The sequence below is a fragment of the Dama dama genome, chromosome 23 (genome assembly GCF_033118175.1).
Source record: "Dama dama isolate Ldn47 chromosome 23, ASM3311817v1, whole genome shotgun sequence".
NCBI classification, from domain to species: domain Eukaryota; kingdom Metazoa; phylum Chordata; class Mammalia; order Artiodactyla; family Cervidae; genus Dama; species Dama dama.
Window position 1 is genome coordinate 62,739,550 of NC_083703.1, and position 20,768 is coordinate 62,760,317.

Below are 20,768 nucleotides of genomic sequence, written 5' to 3' on the forward strand. Positions count from 1 at the left end.
ACTGCCCTGATTGCCCATCCCTCACCATCCCTGAAATCCTAATGGAAGGAATGCAATGGACCATGCATGAAGCAGAAATGTCTTTTTATTGCTGGGGGTGGAGGGTGATCCGTACAGGGTGTCCTGACTGTGGGGAGGAGTATCTGAGGGTTTCCTTTGACTGGGCTCAGCTGTCCCTCCTAATGGACGGTGGCAGCATCGACTGTCCCAGAGGGAGACGGTACAGAGATTCAGTCAAGATTCAATCTGGAAGGAGACCTGGTGTGAGTCACAGAGCCGCCAGGGCCCTTACCGGCTCCTGCGTTCACCAGGCACGGCTGCAGGAGTGCTTCCCCCAAACCCTGCGGCTCTGAGGCTTGGGGACAGACCGGCCGGCACCTGTGGTTTGGGGTCTTTCTCTGGCACCTGGCACTGACCCCTCCTCATCCCCTCACTCTCCCACACCCTCACCTTAGCAACAATGACTGATGTGAAAAGGCCAATCAGGGCCAAGAGGAGCCAAGGATCAGGGCTCAGTGCATGATCAGGATCAGGAATCAGACTGAGATGCAGGTCAGATTCTAAATGTGACCAGTGTCAGGGCTCAGTCAACGACTGGAGTCAAAGCTCGGCCTGACTGTTCCAGGCTCAGTCAGGGAGCAGACTCAAGTGTTGTCTGGGTGTGTGATTAAGGGTCAGGACTCGGTCCATGACCAAGATCAGGGCTCAGTCTGCTACTAGAGAAAGAAGAGAAGCCAAGCTTGTTTCTGCTTCTCCATGGGCCCCTGTGGGGAATCTCATCCTCCCTCATTCCATGGCCCTGAGCCCGGTCCTCACCAGCAGGCGAGCATCGCAGCAGTTTTCCTCATCTGTGCTCTTCACTGTTCCTGTTGGGCTTCCCAAAGTTCACCTGAAAGAAGAAATCAGTAGCAGTTTTCAGCCTCCAGCTCTGGAAAGCTGAATAGAAATCAGACACCAGTGGTTCCCAGCATCCAGACGGTGAGACTGACAGGCATGGGACCACTCACATGTCACTCCATGTCTCTGAGCCTCAGTTAGATGACCTGCAAAATGGGCGTGATGACACTGCCCACCCCCAGAGGATTGCTGCAGGGATCCAGTGAAGTGGTGAACAGGAAGCACAGAGTGATCACCCAAGAACTGGGCCTGTGGCTGTTTCCTAGAAGGACTGCATTCAGGACCCTGACCTGTCACTCACCCCATTTCTGTTGCCCCACAGTCCCAGCAACCACAGTCATGCCAGAGACCCAGGTCGAGGAAAGCCCCCAGTGGCTGGAGGTAAACCCATAGCTCCTCATAAGAAGGGACAGGGAAGGGATGGTGTTTATCATCAATGCCTACTAGATATTAGGCTCTTTCTGCTTTTTCTTTAAATCCATTCCTCACCTCAGCCCTGTTTACAATCTCCTTTCACCTGGGATGAACCCGAGTCTCAGAGAGGTGGAGCCAGTCGATCCCTACCCCATAGTTGTTAAGTAGCAGATCCAGGATTTGAACCCAGATGTGGCCTGTCCTCTTTCTCACATCATTCTGGGCAGCAGGTTCCACCGGTTTGACAAAGGAGGGCAGCAAAAGTTCTCAGGGGCCCACAGAATCCATCAGTCTGTGGGGACTCTTCTATAGCCTGCAGACTTACTCAGGACAAAGGGTCCTCAGCTTCTCCAGGGACCCCTGACCAGACCTGCCAGCGCTGCAGGGATAGAGCAGTATGCGCCCCCTGAGGCTGCAGAGGGAGCCCCCTCCCTGCTTCCCCAGGCTGCTGCTTACCAATGTGGTTCTTAACATGATCAGCATCCAGGCTTTCAGGGAGGCTGCGGATTACTGGGCACACCTGAGGGTGACAAGGAGGGAAAGAGAGACACAGAGGAATGGGGAGAGGGAAGGAAGGAAAGAGGTCGGGAGGTGAGGAGAGAGAGGAGAGACGGAGAAGGAAGAGGACTGATTATTATCTCCTGTGAGCACCCTTCCCCCGACCCAGAGATGCTCAGTACTGGGGGCTTTACAACTTCTGACCCTTAGGATTCTAGAACCGTGGAAAGTTAGAAGACCCAAATCTGAGAGCCCGAAGTCACTAGAATCCTAAAACCTCAGAATATTAGAATCCTAGAACCTTAAAGAATCTAGACTTTTAACAGTTCATAATCTTATGCCCTTAGAAATCTTGACCTCTGGACTCTGAAACTTTATAGAGTTAAATGGGGCCCTGGGAACTGTAGAGAAATGGTTTTGTATTTTTCACAATTTTAAGTACCTACAATTCCCTGAGGATGTTAAAATGTGAATTATCGAGCAGCAGGTCTGGGGTAGGACCTGAGAGTCTGCATTTCTAAACAGTGTCCATGGTAGGTCAGTGCCGCTGGTCTGAGAGGAGCACGCTTTGAGCATGACTCAAGTTCAGTAAATCACAGAACAACATGGAGGAATTTTTTTTTTTAAATAAAGCCAGATTCCCAGCCCCCTTCCAGAGTGACTATTATAGAATCCTTGGAATTGTGGGCACATGGTACATATGGTATTTTTATATGATACACATGAACCTGATCTATGGTATGTATGCTTTTTGTATTTAAATGAATTAAATTTGTGTTGAATGAGGAAAAATATTATCTAAAAGTTCTGCTGGAAGTCCATGGGTATGGTAAGTGGTTCAAGTGAGGGAGCCAGTGATTTCAACTCAAGTTGGGCCCCTGCTCACCTTCTCCTCAGACCAGGGTGAGCGAAGAGGGGCAGGTAGCAACTCACAGCCCAAAGGGAAGTTGACCCCCCAGAAGGGAAGGTCCCCAGAGAGTAGAATCTACTGGGAGAAAGTCACTCCTGCCCCCACCAGGCTTGGCTCTGCACACCCAGCAGTGGGGGACTTACCTCATAGTGTGTTATCGGGGACAACACTTCATTCAGGAGGTTGATCGCAAAGTCCACAACCTCATTGAGTAGACCAGTGTGACTGGAAAAGAGAGGAAATTGATAAAGCTTCAGGAAGTTGGCAGGAGCAATGGGAAGAGGGTGGAAGGTGGAACACCTTGAAGTCAGGTGACTTGAGCCTCTACCCAGGGCGATCATCACTTAGAATTCCATGGTTGACCAGCAGCCCACACCAATAGCTCATGAGAGTCTCACCACAACCCTGAGACCTCATTCTTCCATCCATCCTTCCATCCATCCATCCATCCATCCATCTAGTCATCCATTCATTCATCAACACATATTTAGAGAACATTTACTATGTGCCCAAAACCTAGACGAACTGGGGACACAGTGAAAAACAAAACAAGAGACTCCTAACGTGGTGCCTAGGATATTGGGTAAATATTGGCTAAAAGGTTTATTTGGAGTTTTCTGTAACAGCTTATGGAAAAAACACCAAAGACTTTTTGGCCAACCCCATATTAACATGTTTTCCTAAGCCTGGTTCCTTCCCACCTTCAGCTCTCAGCATAACTGTCACCTCCTCCAGGCAGCCCTCGAGAAGTCTTGCCTAAGGGAGGGCTTTGTGTCGTAGCACTCTGTTAGGTGTGCTGTTTTGCCCAGGGATGACTGCAATTGAACACTTTCCTTGAGGGCTCTTTACTGCTGGACTGAATCCTTGTCTGTCTGCCCTTCCCTCCAGAGACTAAGCTCCATGAGAGCAAGCTCCTTGCCCTCAGTTACCAGTGAATTCTGCAGAGTTCAGAATGGTGGCTGTGGCATGAAGCAGATGCTCAAGACATTTTTGACTGAAGGAATAAATGAAGTGAATATATGAATGAAAATATAATGATAACTTGTGACAAGTATTCAAAAGGAGGATAGTAGACTCAAGACAGAGAAGAGGAAGAACCTTGTTTCAGACCCTAAATGATGAGACAAACATGGAAATGGGATGCAGGAAAGGTGTTCTAGATGCCAGAGCAGCCAGTGCACAGGTCTTGAGTGGAAGGTGTTTGTGGAGGCTCAGAGCAAAAGCTAGTGTGTCTAGGGCAGAGTGGGAAAGGGGCAGATCCAGATCAGATAGAGCCCAGATGGCTCTGGGAGGGCCTGAGATTTCATCCAAAATGGAGAGGAAGCCCCTGGAGTGTTCAGAGCAGCAGAGTGGAATGCCATTTTACAGATATGGACACTGAGACCAAGAAGGCAGGATGGTTTCCCTGGGACTCTAGGCTAGACAGGGTCCAGCAGGGCTCAGGCATTTGGATTTACATCTCAGTCTTTCCAAGTGATGGTAGGCTGCAGAGCCTATCTTTAGTTTGAGGCAACCTGTGATCAGATCCCTTGTTGAGGCAGGATTCACTGACATCTGCTCATGGCTCTGCCTTGTTCTTTGCCAAGGCCAACCTTCCCCATCCTTCAGCTTCCAGATCACTTTTCCTCTCCCAGCCAGGACCAAGATCAGTCTTTCTCTTTCTGCCCTCTTCCCTGGGCTAAACATGCTCTTTCAACACACTGTTTAAGACGTAGATTTGATGGATTATCAGAGATAGTGATTTAAATGGAGAGGATTAAGTTTTCAAGATCTCATTTTGATAAGTTCTCAGTGGGTAGAGGATGATTTGGGGACAATCTGAAATTGGAGCCCATGGTTGGCATTTACTACTCCTTTTGCCATCTCCTTAACTACTGGCAAGAAAGTAAACACAGTGAATTATTATTATTACCATTATTATTGTTGAGGGACATTATGTAATATGAGAAGGGTCAGTTCTTCGAGTAGACATAACAATGTTAAATGTGCAGGCATCTAACAACAGAACTTCAAAAAAGCGTGAAACAAAACACATAAAGTTGAAGGTGAAATACAGCAATTCACAGGTATGGTTGGAGAGGTCAACACTCCTGTCTCAGTAGGGGGAGGAACCAACAGACAGAAAGTCAGCATGGATATTATCATTACCTGAGAGCTTAGTATGTTGCAGCCTATATGCTAAACACTCTCCTTTTCTCTTTTGGCTAACACAGGAGGCTATGAGTTAGGTATTATTACCATCCTCAGTTTACAGATGTGAAACCTGAAGCAGCTAGAGGCTAAATTGATTACAAAACCACAAGGGAGTGGCAAAGCCAGCTTGACTCCAGAGTCTTCCTCTTGTTTACTTTACTCTGCTCCCTCCCAGGTAAGGAATAGGGCTGAAATTCCAGGTCACCCGCTCTGAGATCCGCTCTCTGCTGAGATGTGTGGACCTGACCTGCCCAGCAAGGTGAGTGAGATGCTGTGTTGATTGTTCTTGCATTCTTCCATGACCACCTGGGAGACACCAGTCTCTTCATCTGTTTCAACGCTGACACAAAACTGGAGGAGCAAGCTGAGAGCCAAATCAACAATCTCACCCAACCCAGGCCTGCGGGGAAATAGATTCAGTGAACAGAAATGGAGAAGTCTCTTCACTTTGCCCTCTTTAGTCTCTCTCTTATGTGAACATTATATGGGATAACTATGAACAAGGACAGGGAAGCTTGGTGTGTTGAAGTCCACGGGGTTGCAAAGAGTCAGACAGGACTTAGTGACTGAACAACACATGGACAATGTCAACATTTCCTGTATTCTTTATGGAATCTATATTCTCACATTAGGAGTTTCTTCTCCTGGCCATAAGGTTTGCCTCGTGAGATTTCTATAGCGTATCACACAAATGATTAAAATAAAAATAAAATCTAACATTTCTTAAGCAAAATGCTACATTCGGTATTTCTAAAATGTATTTTACCTGGATTAATCCATTTAATCTTGACAGCAATACCATGAGAAAAAAAGTACTATTATTATCTCTGTTTTCCAAATGAGGAAACATGTGGTATAGAGAAGTTAAGTAACTATCTCATGATCTCATAACTAATGAATGATGAAGTCGTAGTCCACTTTAGTTTATAAAAACTCTTCTACACATCCTCATTTTCCTATCTTTGTATCTTCATAGTAATTAAAATACTTAGAAATTGTATTTTCCACATAATTTTCAAATGCTCTTCATTACATACTATACACTGCTATACAGCCCATACTGTTCACTACGTTTTAAAGAGTATCTTGAGAGACAAAATGATGCTGGATGAAACTATGCCAAAGAGTTATAAATCTTCATGTCTTCTCAATTCTCAACTCTTACAATTAGATAAGTGTTTTTATTTTGAAAATATAGTTCAAGGAGGATTTTTTAAAAGAGATTTGTTTATGGGCAAAGTTTCTTGGAACATTTTAAGGGTGAGGATTCTAGAGTTGCAAAGGCCTCCTTATTTTACAAATGGGGAGACTAAGGCAGAGGCAAAGAAAAGTGCCTGATTCCAGATTGGAGATTGATTGAGCTATCGCACTATATCTCCCAAAGCTCAGATTCTAAGCCATACTCACAGTTTCACATTGATGTCAGCAGTGATGGGAGTCCTCACTTTAGCGGTGTTTTCAGAAGTCGCTTCTGATGTGATATCCAGGATGTGCAGGTTACTGATTTTCACCCTGTACAAAAACCACAATTCACCCTGTCATTCCTCTTGACAGCCACTTCTGGGCTTCTCTCTCTGCCAGAGCTGTGCTGAGCATTTGAGCCTCATGGACCTCGCCTGCTTTGGTCCTCATGAGAGCCGTGCTCAGGGATTGGATTCTCTCCGTTGGATGGTATCGCAGTCTGAGGATCGGACAGCTATGATTTCCCTCAAGACTCCAAGAGTGAATCTGTGCCAGAGATGAATTTGTTTTTTTTAAATTGATATCTAGTTGCTTTACAATGTTGTGTGTGGTTCAGGTGTGGGGCTTCCACGGTGGCCCAGAGGGTAAAGAACCTGCTTGCAATGAAGGAGACCCAGGTCTGATCCCTGAGTGGGAAGATCCCCTGGAGAAGGAAATGACAACCCACTGCAGCATTCCTGCCCAGAGAAATGTGGACAAGGGAGCCTGGTGGGCTACATAAGTTCGCGGGGTCGCAAAGAGTCAGACACGACTGAGTGACTAATACGGTCACTTTTTTTTAGGTTCAGGAGTACAGCAAAGTGATTCAGATATAGATATATATAGATATAGGGGTATTTTTATTTCAGATTCTTTTCCCTTATAGATTCTTATAAATATCTCAATATAGTTTCCTGTGCTTTATAGTAGGTCCTTGTTAGTTGTCTATTGGATATAGAGTAGTGTGTATATATTTATGCTAAACTTGTAATTTATTCTCCACACTGCTTTCCTTTTTGTTAACCATGAGTTTTTTTAATCTCCATGTGTCTGTTTTGTATAAGTTCTTTTCTATCATATTATATTTCCATATATTAGTGGTGTCTATGATATTTGTCTTTGACCTATTTCATTTCGTATGATAGCTCTACATTCATCCATTTGTTGCTGCAAATGTTATTGTTTCATTCTTTTTTATGCAGAGCCAGAATTAGAACCTGGAACTGCTTAATTCCAGACTTCATGTGGGGCCACCTATGTGGTGTGAGTTCTACTTTCTTCTCTCCTGAGACCATTCAGACTTTTATACTCAGCTATATTCAGAGAAGAAAAGCCTTATTCCTTGGGAAAAGGACTTTAGGCACCAACAAATAGGTAGCAGTGCAGATGAAGAGAACCTTCATCCTGACCCTGAAATCACGGAAGGAGAACACCCAAACTCATGAGATCCAAACGGGCCCTGCTGCCTTAACTCTAATTTTCCCATGCTCTGGTAGAGTTGGCATTAGACCACTTCTGCTCTGCAAGGACAGTATCTTCCCAACCCAGGGATCAAATCCAGGTCTCCTGAGTTGCAGGTGGATTCTTTACCAGCTGAGCCACCAGGGAAACCCAAGAATCCTGGAATGGGTAGCCTCTCCCTTCTCCAGTGGAACTTCACCACCCAGTAATTGAACTGGGGTCTCATGCATTGCAGGCAGATTCTTAACCAGATGAGCTACCAGGGAAGCCCTCTGCAAGAACATACAAGGTTTGTTCAACTTTCTGTCTTTCATGTTAAACTTATGTCCCCAAAGAGACATATTCTCTTTTCTGGGAACTAAGATCTCCAAATGAAGCATCGACTCAACCTGTAAGTCTGTACACTACTTGAAAAATTCCAGAAATGAATAGTTCCAATAAGTTCTTAATTTCCTCAACCTTCTCCTGGGCCTCCTCAGAAGTATTGGATTCCTGGAGCAATGTGAAATCAGTCTTCAATTGCTGAAGGATAATGGCAAAACCAGTATCCATTTAGTGTGGTGCACAACTTAAGAAGCAGCTCCTACACACCGGATACTAAATGAGACAATTCACCTGTTATTTCATGTAATCTTTGCAACAAATCCACAAAGTAGTTATTACTAATATCTGCACTTTAGATGAGAAATTAAAGATCAAAAATTTAAGAAATGGGTCAAAGTCACATAGCTGGGAGACCTTATTATTTCCACGCTGCCTTCATGATAACATATACTCTTTACTCATCAACAGAGCAGTCAACCCACTGAGCAGACAATAGGTATTGATCGAACATCAGTATCTAGTAGTGAAGCACTAATGAGCTGCCCATACAAACAAAATAAACTTAGGAGAGAATAAGAATTGGAAAATCTAGAATCAAAGACAATATACAGATGTAAATCATGAAGGGGGATAATAGGAGTCCCTGAATGACAGCTTTGCATATGGCCTAGAAAGAGAATACTTGTACAGGAGAAGAAGGACAGGGAGTCCTAATGAACAGAGAATAGAGGAATTTGATAGAGGAACTGACATGGCACATGTAGAATTTCACATTTGAAAAGTATTAAGAAAATCTCTGTAGACAATAATTCAAATGAAAAACAACAAGGCAACAGCTAGCTCAAAGAATAAGGAAGGGCTGCAAGAAAGTGTGTGTAATCAAAGTACTGCAACGTGGCTTTGCAATGGACAGTACTTCGTTATAGTGATGCAGAGATGGAAACCACATCTGGGCCTATAACTTACTAGGTAACTTTGATGCAAATGCTTCTGCTTCTGAGCTCTGGTTTATCAGTAGAAATTAGAAAGTGGGTCCCTCTTGCATCTTTCAGGTTGTCAGGCTCCCCTGGTGGCTCAGATGGTAAAGAATCTGCCTCCAGTGCAGGAGACATGTGTTCGATTCCTGTGTCAGGACGATACCCTGGAGAAGGAAATGGCAAACTGCTCCAGTATTTCGGCCTGGAGAATTGCATGGACAGAGAGCCTGGTAGGCTTACAGGCAATGGGGTCACAAAGAGCTGGACACCACTGAGCGACTATCGTTCAGTCACTCTCAAGCCCTGGAAAGTTTTGAAGGACAATCATTTTCAAAAGTTAACTTCTATTAAGAATGTTTAGCAATGTGCTAGTAATGTTTCCAAAAGGTCAAAAGAAAATAAGTTCTTTCAAGAAATCAGAATTACCAGGAAATATTCACTAGAAAGGTAGGTAATTTTAAAACCACCTAGGCTAGGTGGGAATCCTTTTCCAATTAGTTAATACAAATTACTAAGAAAATTGAATGACGCAACAGAAGAGAATGCTACAAATATAAATAAAATATTTAAGTTAAAATATATAAATGGCTAGTAAAATGTGAAAAATATGAGTGAATTCTTTCAAAATTAGAGAAATGATGAATCTTAACCTTTCATCTGTGAAACTGGCAAATTTAAGTTGTCCAAACCAGTGCGCTCAAGAGAGTAGAAAAAACAAAAATACTCTCACTCAAAAATACTTCTCAGAGTGGAGAAACTATTAACATAGAGGATTATTTGTCAATATGTGCTGTAATTTAAAATATGCATACCTTTTGAACTTTTTAAATTTCACCTTCAGGAATTTTCCTATGAATATATTAGCAAAGTTTACTATGATATAAGATGTAAATTGATATTCAGTTAAGTAATGCCTGTTTCTAGAAAAATAATAAACAAATGAACCAGGAACCAGTTAGTCACCTCTCTCAGTAAACTATCCATAAGGAGCAACCCCTGCTGGCTGCCTTTGTTAATACAGGCATAGTATTTAGGAAGAAAGCTTGTTGAGTCACTTTCAAGTGTACTGTCAAGGTTCCCAAGTCCTTTCTCAAGATCAGTTTTCAGCTTCCTCAGAACATCATTGCCAATGTTGTCAAGATTGTAAGAAAGTGACCCGAGGTCACACAGCGACAGCCTCACTCTGTTTCTGCTTACATCACCACCGTGATGGAGGGTTGTCTTCGCCAGAACCCCTGACCTCATGACTTATTGACAGCACCCTTCTGCCAGGAGACACTGCTCTTGTCCCTATTAGACAGACTAGGAATCTGAGGCTCAGAGAGGATAAGTGACTCCTCAAGGTCACAGTGTAGCAACTGGTGGGACTATTTTTAAACCCATGTCTATGGGATCCCTTGCTCAGAGAGGTGACATCCTGGCTCCCATACTCAGCTACCTCTCCCCTGCCCCTGTAGGTCCAGCTGTCCTGGCCTTGGTCTCTTCTTTCCAGGGCTGATGAGGTTCCTCTTGTGGCCCTTCTGTCTCCTCAACATGCAAGCCCTCAGTTTCCCCTTTGATTTTGAATGGGGAGCAGAGACCCCTTACTCACAGCTGTGTCACCTCTGCAGAGGACTGACCCAGGCTATCACCTCAGGGTCCCCTTTCCATGAGGGCATCTGACTTTCCTGCCAAGAGGCCCAGGGAAGCTTTGCCCATTTGTCGAGGAGCCATCTCAGTGCTGTGTGCAATTCTGTGAGGGAAGAACCACTGTTGTCCTCATGGGAAACTGGTTACTTGAGACCAGGGCCACACAGAGGCCTGCACCAGCGGTTGCTTCATTCAAGGGCCTTCTGTCTGATGAAAGCTGCCTCAGAGAGCCAAGTCATCTAGGAGGCCTTTGAGCCCCTGGGACAGCTGGGGGCCTTGGACCAGCTCTCCTGAGCTCTCCCAAGAGGACCTCAGTTCAGGCTGTTCCAGGGCTGTTGACAAGGTGTGAGGTGAGAGGTTGGTCAGAGCTGAGCTACACTTGGCCTCTGCCCTTTGTCAGCTCTGTGATCTCAGGCAACTTACTAGAGCCACAGTTCTCTCACCTGCCCAGTGGAGTTAACAGGAAAACCCTGTTGCAATGTTGTGATGATGAAATGAGTCAATGAGTGGAAAATGCTTAACCAGAGTCTGACACTGGTGAGCACAAGATGAATGTCAGCTTCTACGCACTTGAATTACTGTCATACACCTTTGAGGAATCCCATATACAATCTTTATACACCGTATCTCACTCAATTATGATTTATACTGAATGATACAGTGAATGGATCTTGGCGTAGGTGTGGCAACTGAATCTCAGAGAGGGGAAGTGACGTCTCCAGGGCCACACAGCTGGTCAGAGGCAAAGCGAGATTTCATGTGAAGTCAGGCTCCTCCAGTTCTGGTTCTTCCCCTGCTGGCCATAGCAAAGGGATGAGAGCTTTCCTCTCCGTCTGTATTTTGTGACAGTCCCAAGTCCCACACAAGTCCACACGGAGGGCTCACGATTCAGGACTTCTCTTGAGCAGTAGCCCCCTTGGGTCAAGGCTGAGCCTTTCTCTGAGCCGTTCCACCCACCTGGACATCAATCCTTCTTTCCCTCCAGCTTTTCTGACCTCCTTAGCCCACCACTCTGCTCAGCAGCTGTCTCCTGGAAAGTGGGGGCACTGCTCAATGTTTCACCAAGAAAGAGAGAATGTTTTCCAGCTGGTAGGTCTACCCAGGCTACTTTTCATTATTGTCTCATACAGACAGAGGGTTTAGGAAATGTCAACTCTCATGATTGTGGCTTATACTTTTTAAAATACTCTTTTTTTCCATTTTTAGTGAGAAATAATTATACAGTGATATTCACCACTGTATAAGTTAAAGGCAAGTTTGATTTCTGTGTATTATGAAATGATTATGACAATGGGGCAAGTCAGCATTCATCTTCTCATACAGATACAATAAAAAAAAATAATGAAAAAGAATAATACTTTTTCCTGGTGATGAGAACTCTTAAGATTTGCTCTCTTAACAACACCCCTGTATATCATACATCACTGTTAGCTATAGTCATCATCTTATGCATTACATCGCTATTACTCATATATTTAGAACCTAAAATATGGGAAGAATAGCAATAAATGCCTACATTAAGAAGCAAGAAAAACCCAAATGAACAACCTAACTCTATACCTTAAGGGACTAGAAAAAGAAGAATAGACTAAGCAGTAAGTTACCACTGAAAGAATACAATACAGATTACAGCAGGAGTAAATGAAATAAAGAAGACAAAAAGAATAGAAAATATTAACCAAAATAGTAATCATACCACTATTGGTCCTTTGAAAATATAAAATAACTGAAAAAACTGAAAAATCCTTGGCTAGATCTCATGACTTACAAGTGGGCTTTAGGTGTTCACATGTTTCCTGAGTCTGCTTTGTCTTCAAAGATAGACTTTACACACAATACATGGCAAAGTTCACTAGAAAATGAAGCTATAAAAGGGGATGAGACAATGTATCATTTTGGTGCCTTGATCCAAGTAAGCCTGAAGCTCTTCCTGCCACAGAAGTTCCAGTTCAAACACATGTCTCCCTTCCTATTTTTTATTTTTGTTGAAGCCAGTATGACTCGGATCCTGCCATTCAAATCCACAGGAAGTCCTGACAAGGTATTTGTAGACTCATGTCTTCCTCCTCCATTCCGACGTCTGCTCGAGAGTCACTCAACCACAATGGAAACATAACAGACATCAAAGGCACAAGAGAGCTTAGAGGTCATCATTTTCACCTCTTTGCTTCAAAGTCTAGGAAACTGTGGCCCAGAAAAGGAGAAGGACTCATCTAAAGACACACCTGACTTGAATGTTACTTATTTTCCTCTTTCTCTTCACATATTTTTGATTTGTTGAAACTATCTACTTGGGCAATAGCCTTTTACCAAAAAACCGAAACAACATTACCTGATAAGTCTGCTTTAAACTTTAGATGCATGGGCTCCTTCCTAGATACTTAAGTTTAGGGGTTCCTGAGGAGTCTGTCCCCAGAGTGTCTGGCCAAAAATAGGAACGACTGGAGTAGATGGACCAAAGGTGCTTTCAACCTTGAGTTCTAGGAGCTGTGACTGACCCACCCCACCCCACCCCCGCCTGGACCCCCAGCTCTGCCTAGACATGACCCTCACAACCATACCTGCTAATCCTGCTTCATCTTGCTTCATCTCAGCAGGAACCAGGCAGGGGGTGTTCCTGTCCTGAGGGGTGTGATGCTGAGAAGGGGAGGATGACTTGGTCAAGGTCAAAAGATAGAAAGAGGCAGAGCTGAAGAGTGCTCCCAATTCTGCATCCTCTCCCATCGAGACTGGCTGTTCCAGCTCACAGCCTCTGAAGCAACCATGAGTCACAGTGGTTGACCCCAGTCTAGCACCCAGGAGGGAAAGCAAATGGCTGGTTCAGGGCTTGGCAATGAGGGTACACTTTCAGCATTGGTGCTCGTGACAAACCACTAAGGAGGCAGGGAAAATACCCTTTTCCAGTGAAGGATACTGAGGTTCAAGAAAGGCAGGTGATTGGCCCAGGTCTCACAAGGACAGGGACCAGCATTTGAGTCCAAAGGGAAGAACCTTTCACTCAGATTACATCGAGGCCAGCTGGTGGGGCAGGAGAGTCCTAGGCTTGAATACCCTGCTTATTCCTTGACCTCTGCTGTTTGAGTTGGTGGTTATGCCTGACGCACAGGGCCCCTGTCAACCCAGAACACCTGGTCAAAGATGCACAGATGAGTGCCCAGTTGGCATCAGGCTGGGAGCACTGGTAGAGAGCTCCAGGTCATCCAGGGCCCATGTCCTCCAACCCAAACCTGCATCAGTAGGTAAATGATGAGTGTGGCCAGGACAAAGTAGGGGTAGGGCTGCAGGCTTGAGGAATATGCTTTCATCACCCTGACTGTGGTCCCGTCTTCAGAGCACAGCCCAGGGAGATGTTGGCAGCCCCAGGTGCCCTAGGCTGGGGCTGGGACATTCAGGACTCCATCCTGCAGAGAGTTGGACCCATCAGAAGACCACCCTCCTCACTGGCTGTGCCCAGTTCTGCAAATATCAGAGGTCCTCCTCCCCTTGGTGTGGGGATGGAGGTTAGGACTGTGGGAAAACTTAGGAAGAAAATTTTTGGCCTTAAGATTCACAGCCCAGAGATTAGAGGGTAATGTAGTGAATTTAGACCCAGTATAGCCCCAGGCCTTAGCTGTCCCATTGTGAAATGGCTAAAAAATCCGGTACCTGGATCCCCAGGGCAAAAAAGGTACAGAGGAGGTAGTGCTCAGAACTCAGCTCCAGGTTCGGGCAGACTGGCTTTGAATCCTCTCTTTTCCTGTTGCTGGCTATGCAGCCTGGACAAGGGACCCATCTCCCTGAGTCTCAGGTCACTTCTTGGTGAAATGAGACTAAGCATGGGACTCTCCAGTCTTCCCAGGAGGCATTAGTGGTAAGGAACCTGCCTGGCAGTGCAGGAGACATAGGAGATTTGGGTTTGATCCCTAGGTTGGGGTGATCCCTTTGGGGACAGCACGGCAACCCTCTCCAATAGTCTTGCCTGGAGAATCCCATGGAAAGAGGAGCCTGGCGGGCTACAATCCTTGGGTTGTCAGAGTTGGATGTGACTGAAGTGACTTAGCACTCCCACACTTGGGATTCTCCTCCCAAGTGTGCTGGGAAGAAGCGGTGGGCACACGTGTGTAGTAGGCCCCTGATACACAGTTACAACAGTGATGATGATGATTATAGCTGTTCCTGGTGTCTGGTCACTTCCTCCCCTCCACCTCAGGTCTCCTATCTTTACATGACCCCACTGCACAGCGTTATGGAGAGAATGAAGTGAGGAGATGAAACATCCCATATGCTTTATGTTTAATCAGTGGCAACTACATTTCTTATTTTGCATGCTATAAAGGTAGCATGTGCTAGATGGGCTCTGACTTCTAGTAGACATCTGTCTACAAATTCTGACTCCCATGGTGACTGGTCTATAGTCTTTGGAAACTGTGGTTCCTCACTAAACCTCATCTTTCCATCCAGGACCGTGTTAGAGTCTCTAAGAACGATGGTCTAGTACACCTCATTGATTGTAGAGACTGGATGGAGCTTTCTGCAGAGAAGCCCTCCCAGGCAATCCTGGGCTTGGAGGGCAGAATTGATTAGTGATGTCTGCCACAAGTTCAGGAGGGGAGAGTGGAAGGACTGCATGCTTGCCAGGGCAGGACCAGGTCATCCCTAATGAGACCTTCCTAGTGCTGTGGGGTGGAGGAAGGGCCCTCATGTGGGTTCCAGTCTTGGTTCAGTTTATAACCTGCTTTGTGACTCTGAGTAAGATGGTCATTATCTCCAGGGTCTCCATTTCTTTAACAACAAATGAGCAGAGGTTTCCTGCTACACAGCTCACCACTCAGACATTTCAGAGGTGGTCAGGAACATCTGGGGCTACTGGCTGCATTCCCACCCGCTGGAGCAACGCGTGTAGGGGAGAAGCCTCAAGCAGCCATTCAGGTAACCTGTGGTCACCTGAACAGGGAGGGAGCAGAGAGAAGAGAGGGGTGGGTCTTAATGCAGCAAAACTTCCCAGCGTTTGGGGAAGTACGTGAAAACAGCAACATGGCTCTCCCTCATGGAAGTCACCCACGGGCAGGGTCCTGATCCGTTGCTATAATAACAGCGACAACAGCACTCAGGGAATACGTTCATCAGTGACGATCACAAGGCATCGTTATGACACAAGGAACAAGTTAGATCGCAAAACAGACAAGGTCCCTGCCTCATGGGGCTCCCGCTCCAGTAGAAGAGCCAGGACAGCACACTTTTAGGGACTGTGTGTCTGGGTTGATACACGTTAACTTGTGCGTGCTTCAGACTAGCTCAGTGAGGTAGGGACCCCCGTTGTGTCCAGTTTACAGGTGAGTAAGCTGAGTCTATGCGAGGCAAAGCTCACAAGACAGAGCTAGGATTTGAACCCAGACCCATCACGCTTTCAAGACCTGCACACGCTGCCCCTTGTCACCCTCCTTATTTTCCTGGGCTAACAAATTTCTCTTTGATCATGACTGACTACTGTTTACTGCAGTAATAGTAATGACAATAATGACTATTATTCATGGACCACCTTATCCAGTCAAGGTTAGGGTGGGCTCTCTACTGACTTTTCCTCTGCTGTTTCCCCAAGCAGCTCTTCTAAGGTAACTAGAATGTCCTAGGACATTCTAATTCTGGTTTCATGTTTAAAACAAATGGACAAACAAAGCTCAAGAAATTAGAGCACTTGCCTGCTGCCTCACAACCAACAAGGGAAAAGTCTGGGATGAACACCCAAGGCTGACTCTAACAGTATTGTGCTGATATAAATAAAATGAATGGAAGTCTAAACGTGTACACTCTAATTAGTCAGCAATAAAGAAAAATGTATCATCAGGCTATAATACATATTTGTTGAGTGTCAGTATTTGTGGACACTGGCATACTGGAGAGCTGAGCCATTTTATCTCATTCAGGTTTTACTGCACACAAAAATAAGAAATGCAATAGCCATTGATTAAGCATATAGGATGCTTTATCTTCGCACTTGGTCCTCTCAATAATCCTCTGAGGTAGGACCACATATAGATGGGAGACCTGAGGTAGAGGGGATGAAATAGCCTGACAATAGAAACAACTGTCATCATCATTTCATCATTGGTGTTACTGCATATCAGGGGTCTATCTCAATGTCAGCCCTTCATACACATTATTCTACTGGATCCTCACCACACTCCTGGAGAAGAATCTCATTTTTAGTCCCATTTCACACACAGGGGACCGGAGGCTCAGGGAGATGAAGCTCCTTGTCCAGGCTGTACACCCAGTAACAAGAGAAGAGAGAGGATTCGGACACAGCTGGCCCAACATTGGAGGCTGGGGATGAGCACCAGCCTCTCAGTACCCTTTTAATTTCCACTTTGCCACCAGGAGGCAGGCACAGGTCTGTTTACCCATTTTACAATAAGACAGGTGAAACCTGGGGCCAGCGCCGGGTCCTAGCTCACTACATCACACTCAGCCTCCTGAGCTGTGTTCCTGAGGCGGGTGAAACTTTCTTCACAAGATTTTGATACAGCCACCAGTTCTGTGCCCACAGCCAGGAGAAGAGGGATCTCTGATGTTTGCAGAACTGGACGCAGACAGCCTGGGAGGTTATTCTGCTGATGGGTCCAAGGCTCTGCTGGATGGGGTCCTCTGCGTCCCAGGTCCAGGCTTGGGCACCTGGGCTGTGCTCTGGTGAGGGGACCACAGTAAGCATGAGAAAAACTAGCTCCCCAAGTTTCTGGCTATATCCCTACTTTGTCCTGGCTGCATTCGTGTCAAGGACAGGGGTATAGGTCCTTGCTGAGAGGCCGATGGACAGACGGAGGAGACTGACCCTGGGTGACCTAGAGCTCTCTACCAGTGCTCCCAGCCTAATGCCAAGTGGGCACCTGTCTGGGCTTCCTGGACTGTGTATTCCAGGTTGACATACGCCCACTGCACCAGGCTTTACAACCAACCCAAACAGCAAAGGTCAAGGAATAAACAGGATATTCAAGCCCAAGACTCTCCTGCTCCATCAGCTGGCCTCGTGATCTGGGTGAAAGGTCCTTCCCTGGGTATGCAAGTACTGGTTCCTGTCCTTGTGCGACCTGGGAGAGTCACCCTCCTTCCCTGCACCTCAGTTTCCTCAACTGGAAAATTCCACTTCTGTACCTCCTCATGGGGTAGTTGTGAGCACCAATGGTGAAAGAAGACCTGCAATGCCAGGCCCAGGGCCAGGTACTTGCCTGCACCTACTGGGTGCTGGGCACTTTGGCCAATGAGTGTGACTCACTGCGGCCCCCAGAGGCTGAGAGTTGGAACAGCCAATGTCCATGGGAGAGGTTGCAGAATGGGGTGCACTCTCTAGCTCTGCCCCTTCCCATTAGTGTGGCCTTTAGCAAGTCATCCTGCCCTTCTGAGCCTCATGTTCCCCAGCCAGGAAATGGGGCGACAACACCCTTGCCTGGTTCCTGACTAGATGAAACAAGATAAAGCAGGATAAGCATCTAGGTTTGTGAGGGTCATATTTAGGCAGAGTAGTGGTTCCAGGGGATGGCAAAGGTGTCACAGTTTTTAGAACTCAAGATAGAAAGTACCTTTGGGCCACTAGTTCAGTTCTTCCCATTTCTAACCATCCACCCTGAAGCCCCTGACCCTAAGTATCTAGGGAGGGGTTCAGGCATCTATACTTTCAAACATACTTAATGCATCATTTTTAAAAAATCTTTTTTTAAGGACTGTTGCCCAAGAAGAAAATTTCAACAAACTTAAAAGATATGAAATGAAAGGGGAAAATAAGTTGGGTTCAAGTCACCTGTAGCTTGGATGAGTCCTTCTTCTCTCAGCTTCAGGTGTCCCAGACTTCCTCAGCAAAGAGGTTAAGTTGATGAACTCTAAGCTCTCCTGTGGCTTTAATGTCTGTTTTGTTCCCAGTGTGGTTTTGTGACTCTCGAGTAGTCATCAGAAGGAAGGAGACAGATATGAGTCTACAAATATCTTAAGTCATGACTTACTACAGATTTGAATGGAATCCAAATACTATGGAACTCACACTGGCCTCACCAACAATGAAAAATATGGAGGGAGAAATGTATTTGAACTGGAAACTCCAGGGCACAGAGGACTTCAGGAAAAGCTGGATTAAGTCACTAAAAGTCACACTGTCTCATTCCCTCATTATGGTTTCATTCTCTGGTGAAATTTACTGGATATTTGTATCTATATAAGTTGTATCTCCAAGGACAAAATCAGACCCAGGCAATCTGTGGAGACCCAGAGGTTGTAAGTGACACTGAGAACATGGTTCCTTAGAAAGAAGAACCTTTGAGGTACAACTGTGCCAGCTTCAGGCCCACCCCCAGGGACCAAGTATATCTGATCCAATTCCAAAGCATCTCTGATGATGGAGCCCTCACCAACTTCTCAGGGAGTGGATGGCTTTATAGGACTCTCCAGAGAGGTTTCTACTAAAAAAACATAGTCACAACCTGAAAGTAAAGAGTTATTTTATCTGGTGGGAATGTTTAGGACATGAGCCTGGAAGACAGCATCTCAGTGGTTCTGAGAAAACTGCTCTAAGGAGGTGGGAGGGGGAGTCAGGCTATACACAAGTTTTCAACAAAGGGAGCAAGCAGTCCGAACATCAAAGATTATTGTGAGGTAAGAAAAATCAGATGACAAGTTGAGGAATTTAGCTTTCTATGTATGAGAAGATGCAACTGTTGGGCTCACTGAATTCATTCCTTTCATGTGCATCTCAGCTATCTGGGGCCAAATCCTGTTTCCTTGTTCACCTCAAGGAGTGGCTGGCAGACGGCTGCTTCTTGTATTCCCCTAGAGCTCCTCAGCCATCACTGTGGGCGGTGACAGAAATGGCTGGATCGCAGGCACTGTGTTCTTTGAGCTGAGCTCAAGGTAGAAGGGAGGGACCACTTCGGGTGCACATTCACGGAGGTTGTGAAGTGATGTTGAGACCATAGACAGCTGGAGAGGAGAGACAGGGAAGAGGGAATGGTCTGTGCAGAGGCCTAAGGCAGCAAAGAGGCTAGCATGTTTATGGAACAGAAGGAAGAGATCAGGGACCATGGAAGGAGCGGCAGATGGGTTTGGAGGGTCAGTGAGCAGATGAAACAGGGGTCATGATGGGGATGTTGTTTTGAAGCTGAGAGCTTCAACCTCTGGCCACCTCATTGACAGCAGAGGAACTGGTGGCAACTCTACACAAGGATGGCATCACCGACTTGATGGACATGAGTTTGAGTAAAATCCAGGAGTTGGTGATAGACAGGGAGGCCTGGCGTGCTGCGATTCATGGGGTCACAAAGAGTCAGACACGACTGAGCAACTGAACTGAACTGACTTGAACTACACAAGGATACTGCACATATGAGGGTATATACAGAGGCAGATTTTGTTCACTCATGGAAGGAACTCTACTGACTAAATGGAGTAGCCCACGGGGGAGGGTGGTCCAGAAAATGCATCATTGCAAATATTTATCCTGAGGCTGATTCCACCATGAGGGATATTGTGGAGAACACTCAGACACAAGAGAAGGTTTGGACAAAATGACATCACTGGTCACAGACTGACTCCATAAGCCCACAGTACTAGTCCCATCACTGTCCCTGTGCAACTGGGTGACTTCAAACTGGCTGTTTTCCCTCTCTGAGCCTGAGTTTCCAAACAATGACAGAATTACCCTGGCTGATCACTATGGGTCCTTCTACCTCAATGTTCTCCAATTCATCCATTCTCAATCTTGATCCCAGCCCCGCACCTGCATGGCCACCATCTTGGCAGTTGGAGGCTCCATGAGAACCTGCTCTTAGTCTTGGCACAAAGTCCTCTCTCTATCCATCCATTCCAATTCAAGCATCCTGGGTGACCTTTGCTTTGGAAACCTCTGTGTTCACTCTGGACGGGGCTTATTTTCACTGGAGTCCCCTTGGATGGCTCTGGACCCAGGGCTTGTTTCTGGGGGCAGGCTCCCAGTCCATCATAGAAGGGCCATCACCACCCAGCAGAATTCAGGAGACTGTGCCAAACAGCAAGGATTTTGTAAGTATTTTTCTCCAAGCCTGTGAATGGTGGGCATCCCCCTTAATGTCACTCTTCATGGAGGCCTTCCAAAGGCTTTGGGGGCAAGAGGCAGAGGGATGGAGTAATTCAGTTAGCTACTATTTAATAGAGCAAATTGAAAAGTAGCTTATATGAGCAGAAGTCTCAAACTGATGAACCTTGCAGGGTTATGATGTGGTGTCCATTGATTTGCTCACACTTTTATT

General features: G+C 45.9%; 1 protein-coding gene across 1 annotated transcript; it reads right to left on the reverse strand.

Annotated features, from left to right (window-relative positions):
* Nucleotides 1-241: 241 nt before the first annotated feature.
* Nucleotides 242-20,275, reverse strand: LOC133044291 (short palate, lung and nasal epithelium carcinoma-associated protein 2A-like). Its single transcript, XM_061125688.1, has 7 exons — nucleotides 20,261-20,275; nucleotides 15,386-15,447; nucleotides 6,320-6,424; nucleotides 5,160-5,312; nucleotides 2,863-2,944; nucleotides 1,768-1,831; nucleotides 242-246 (listed from the first exon to the last, which is right to left on the reverse strand). Exons 1-7 carry the CDS (start codon nucleotides 20,273-20,275, stop codon nucleotides 242-244), a joined length of 486 nt encoding a protein of 161 aa, XP_060981671.1.
* Nucleotides 20,276-20,768: the final 493 nt, after the last annotated feature.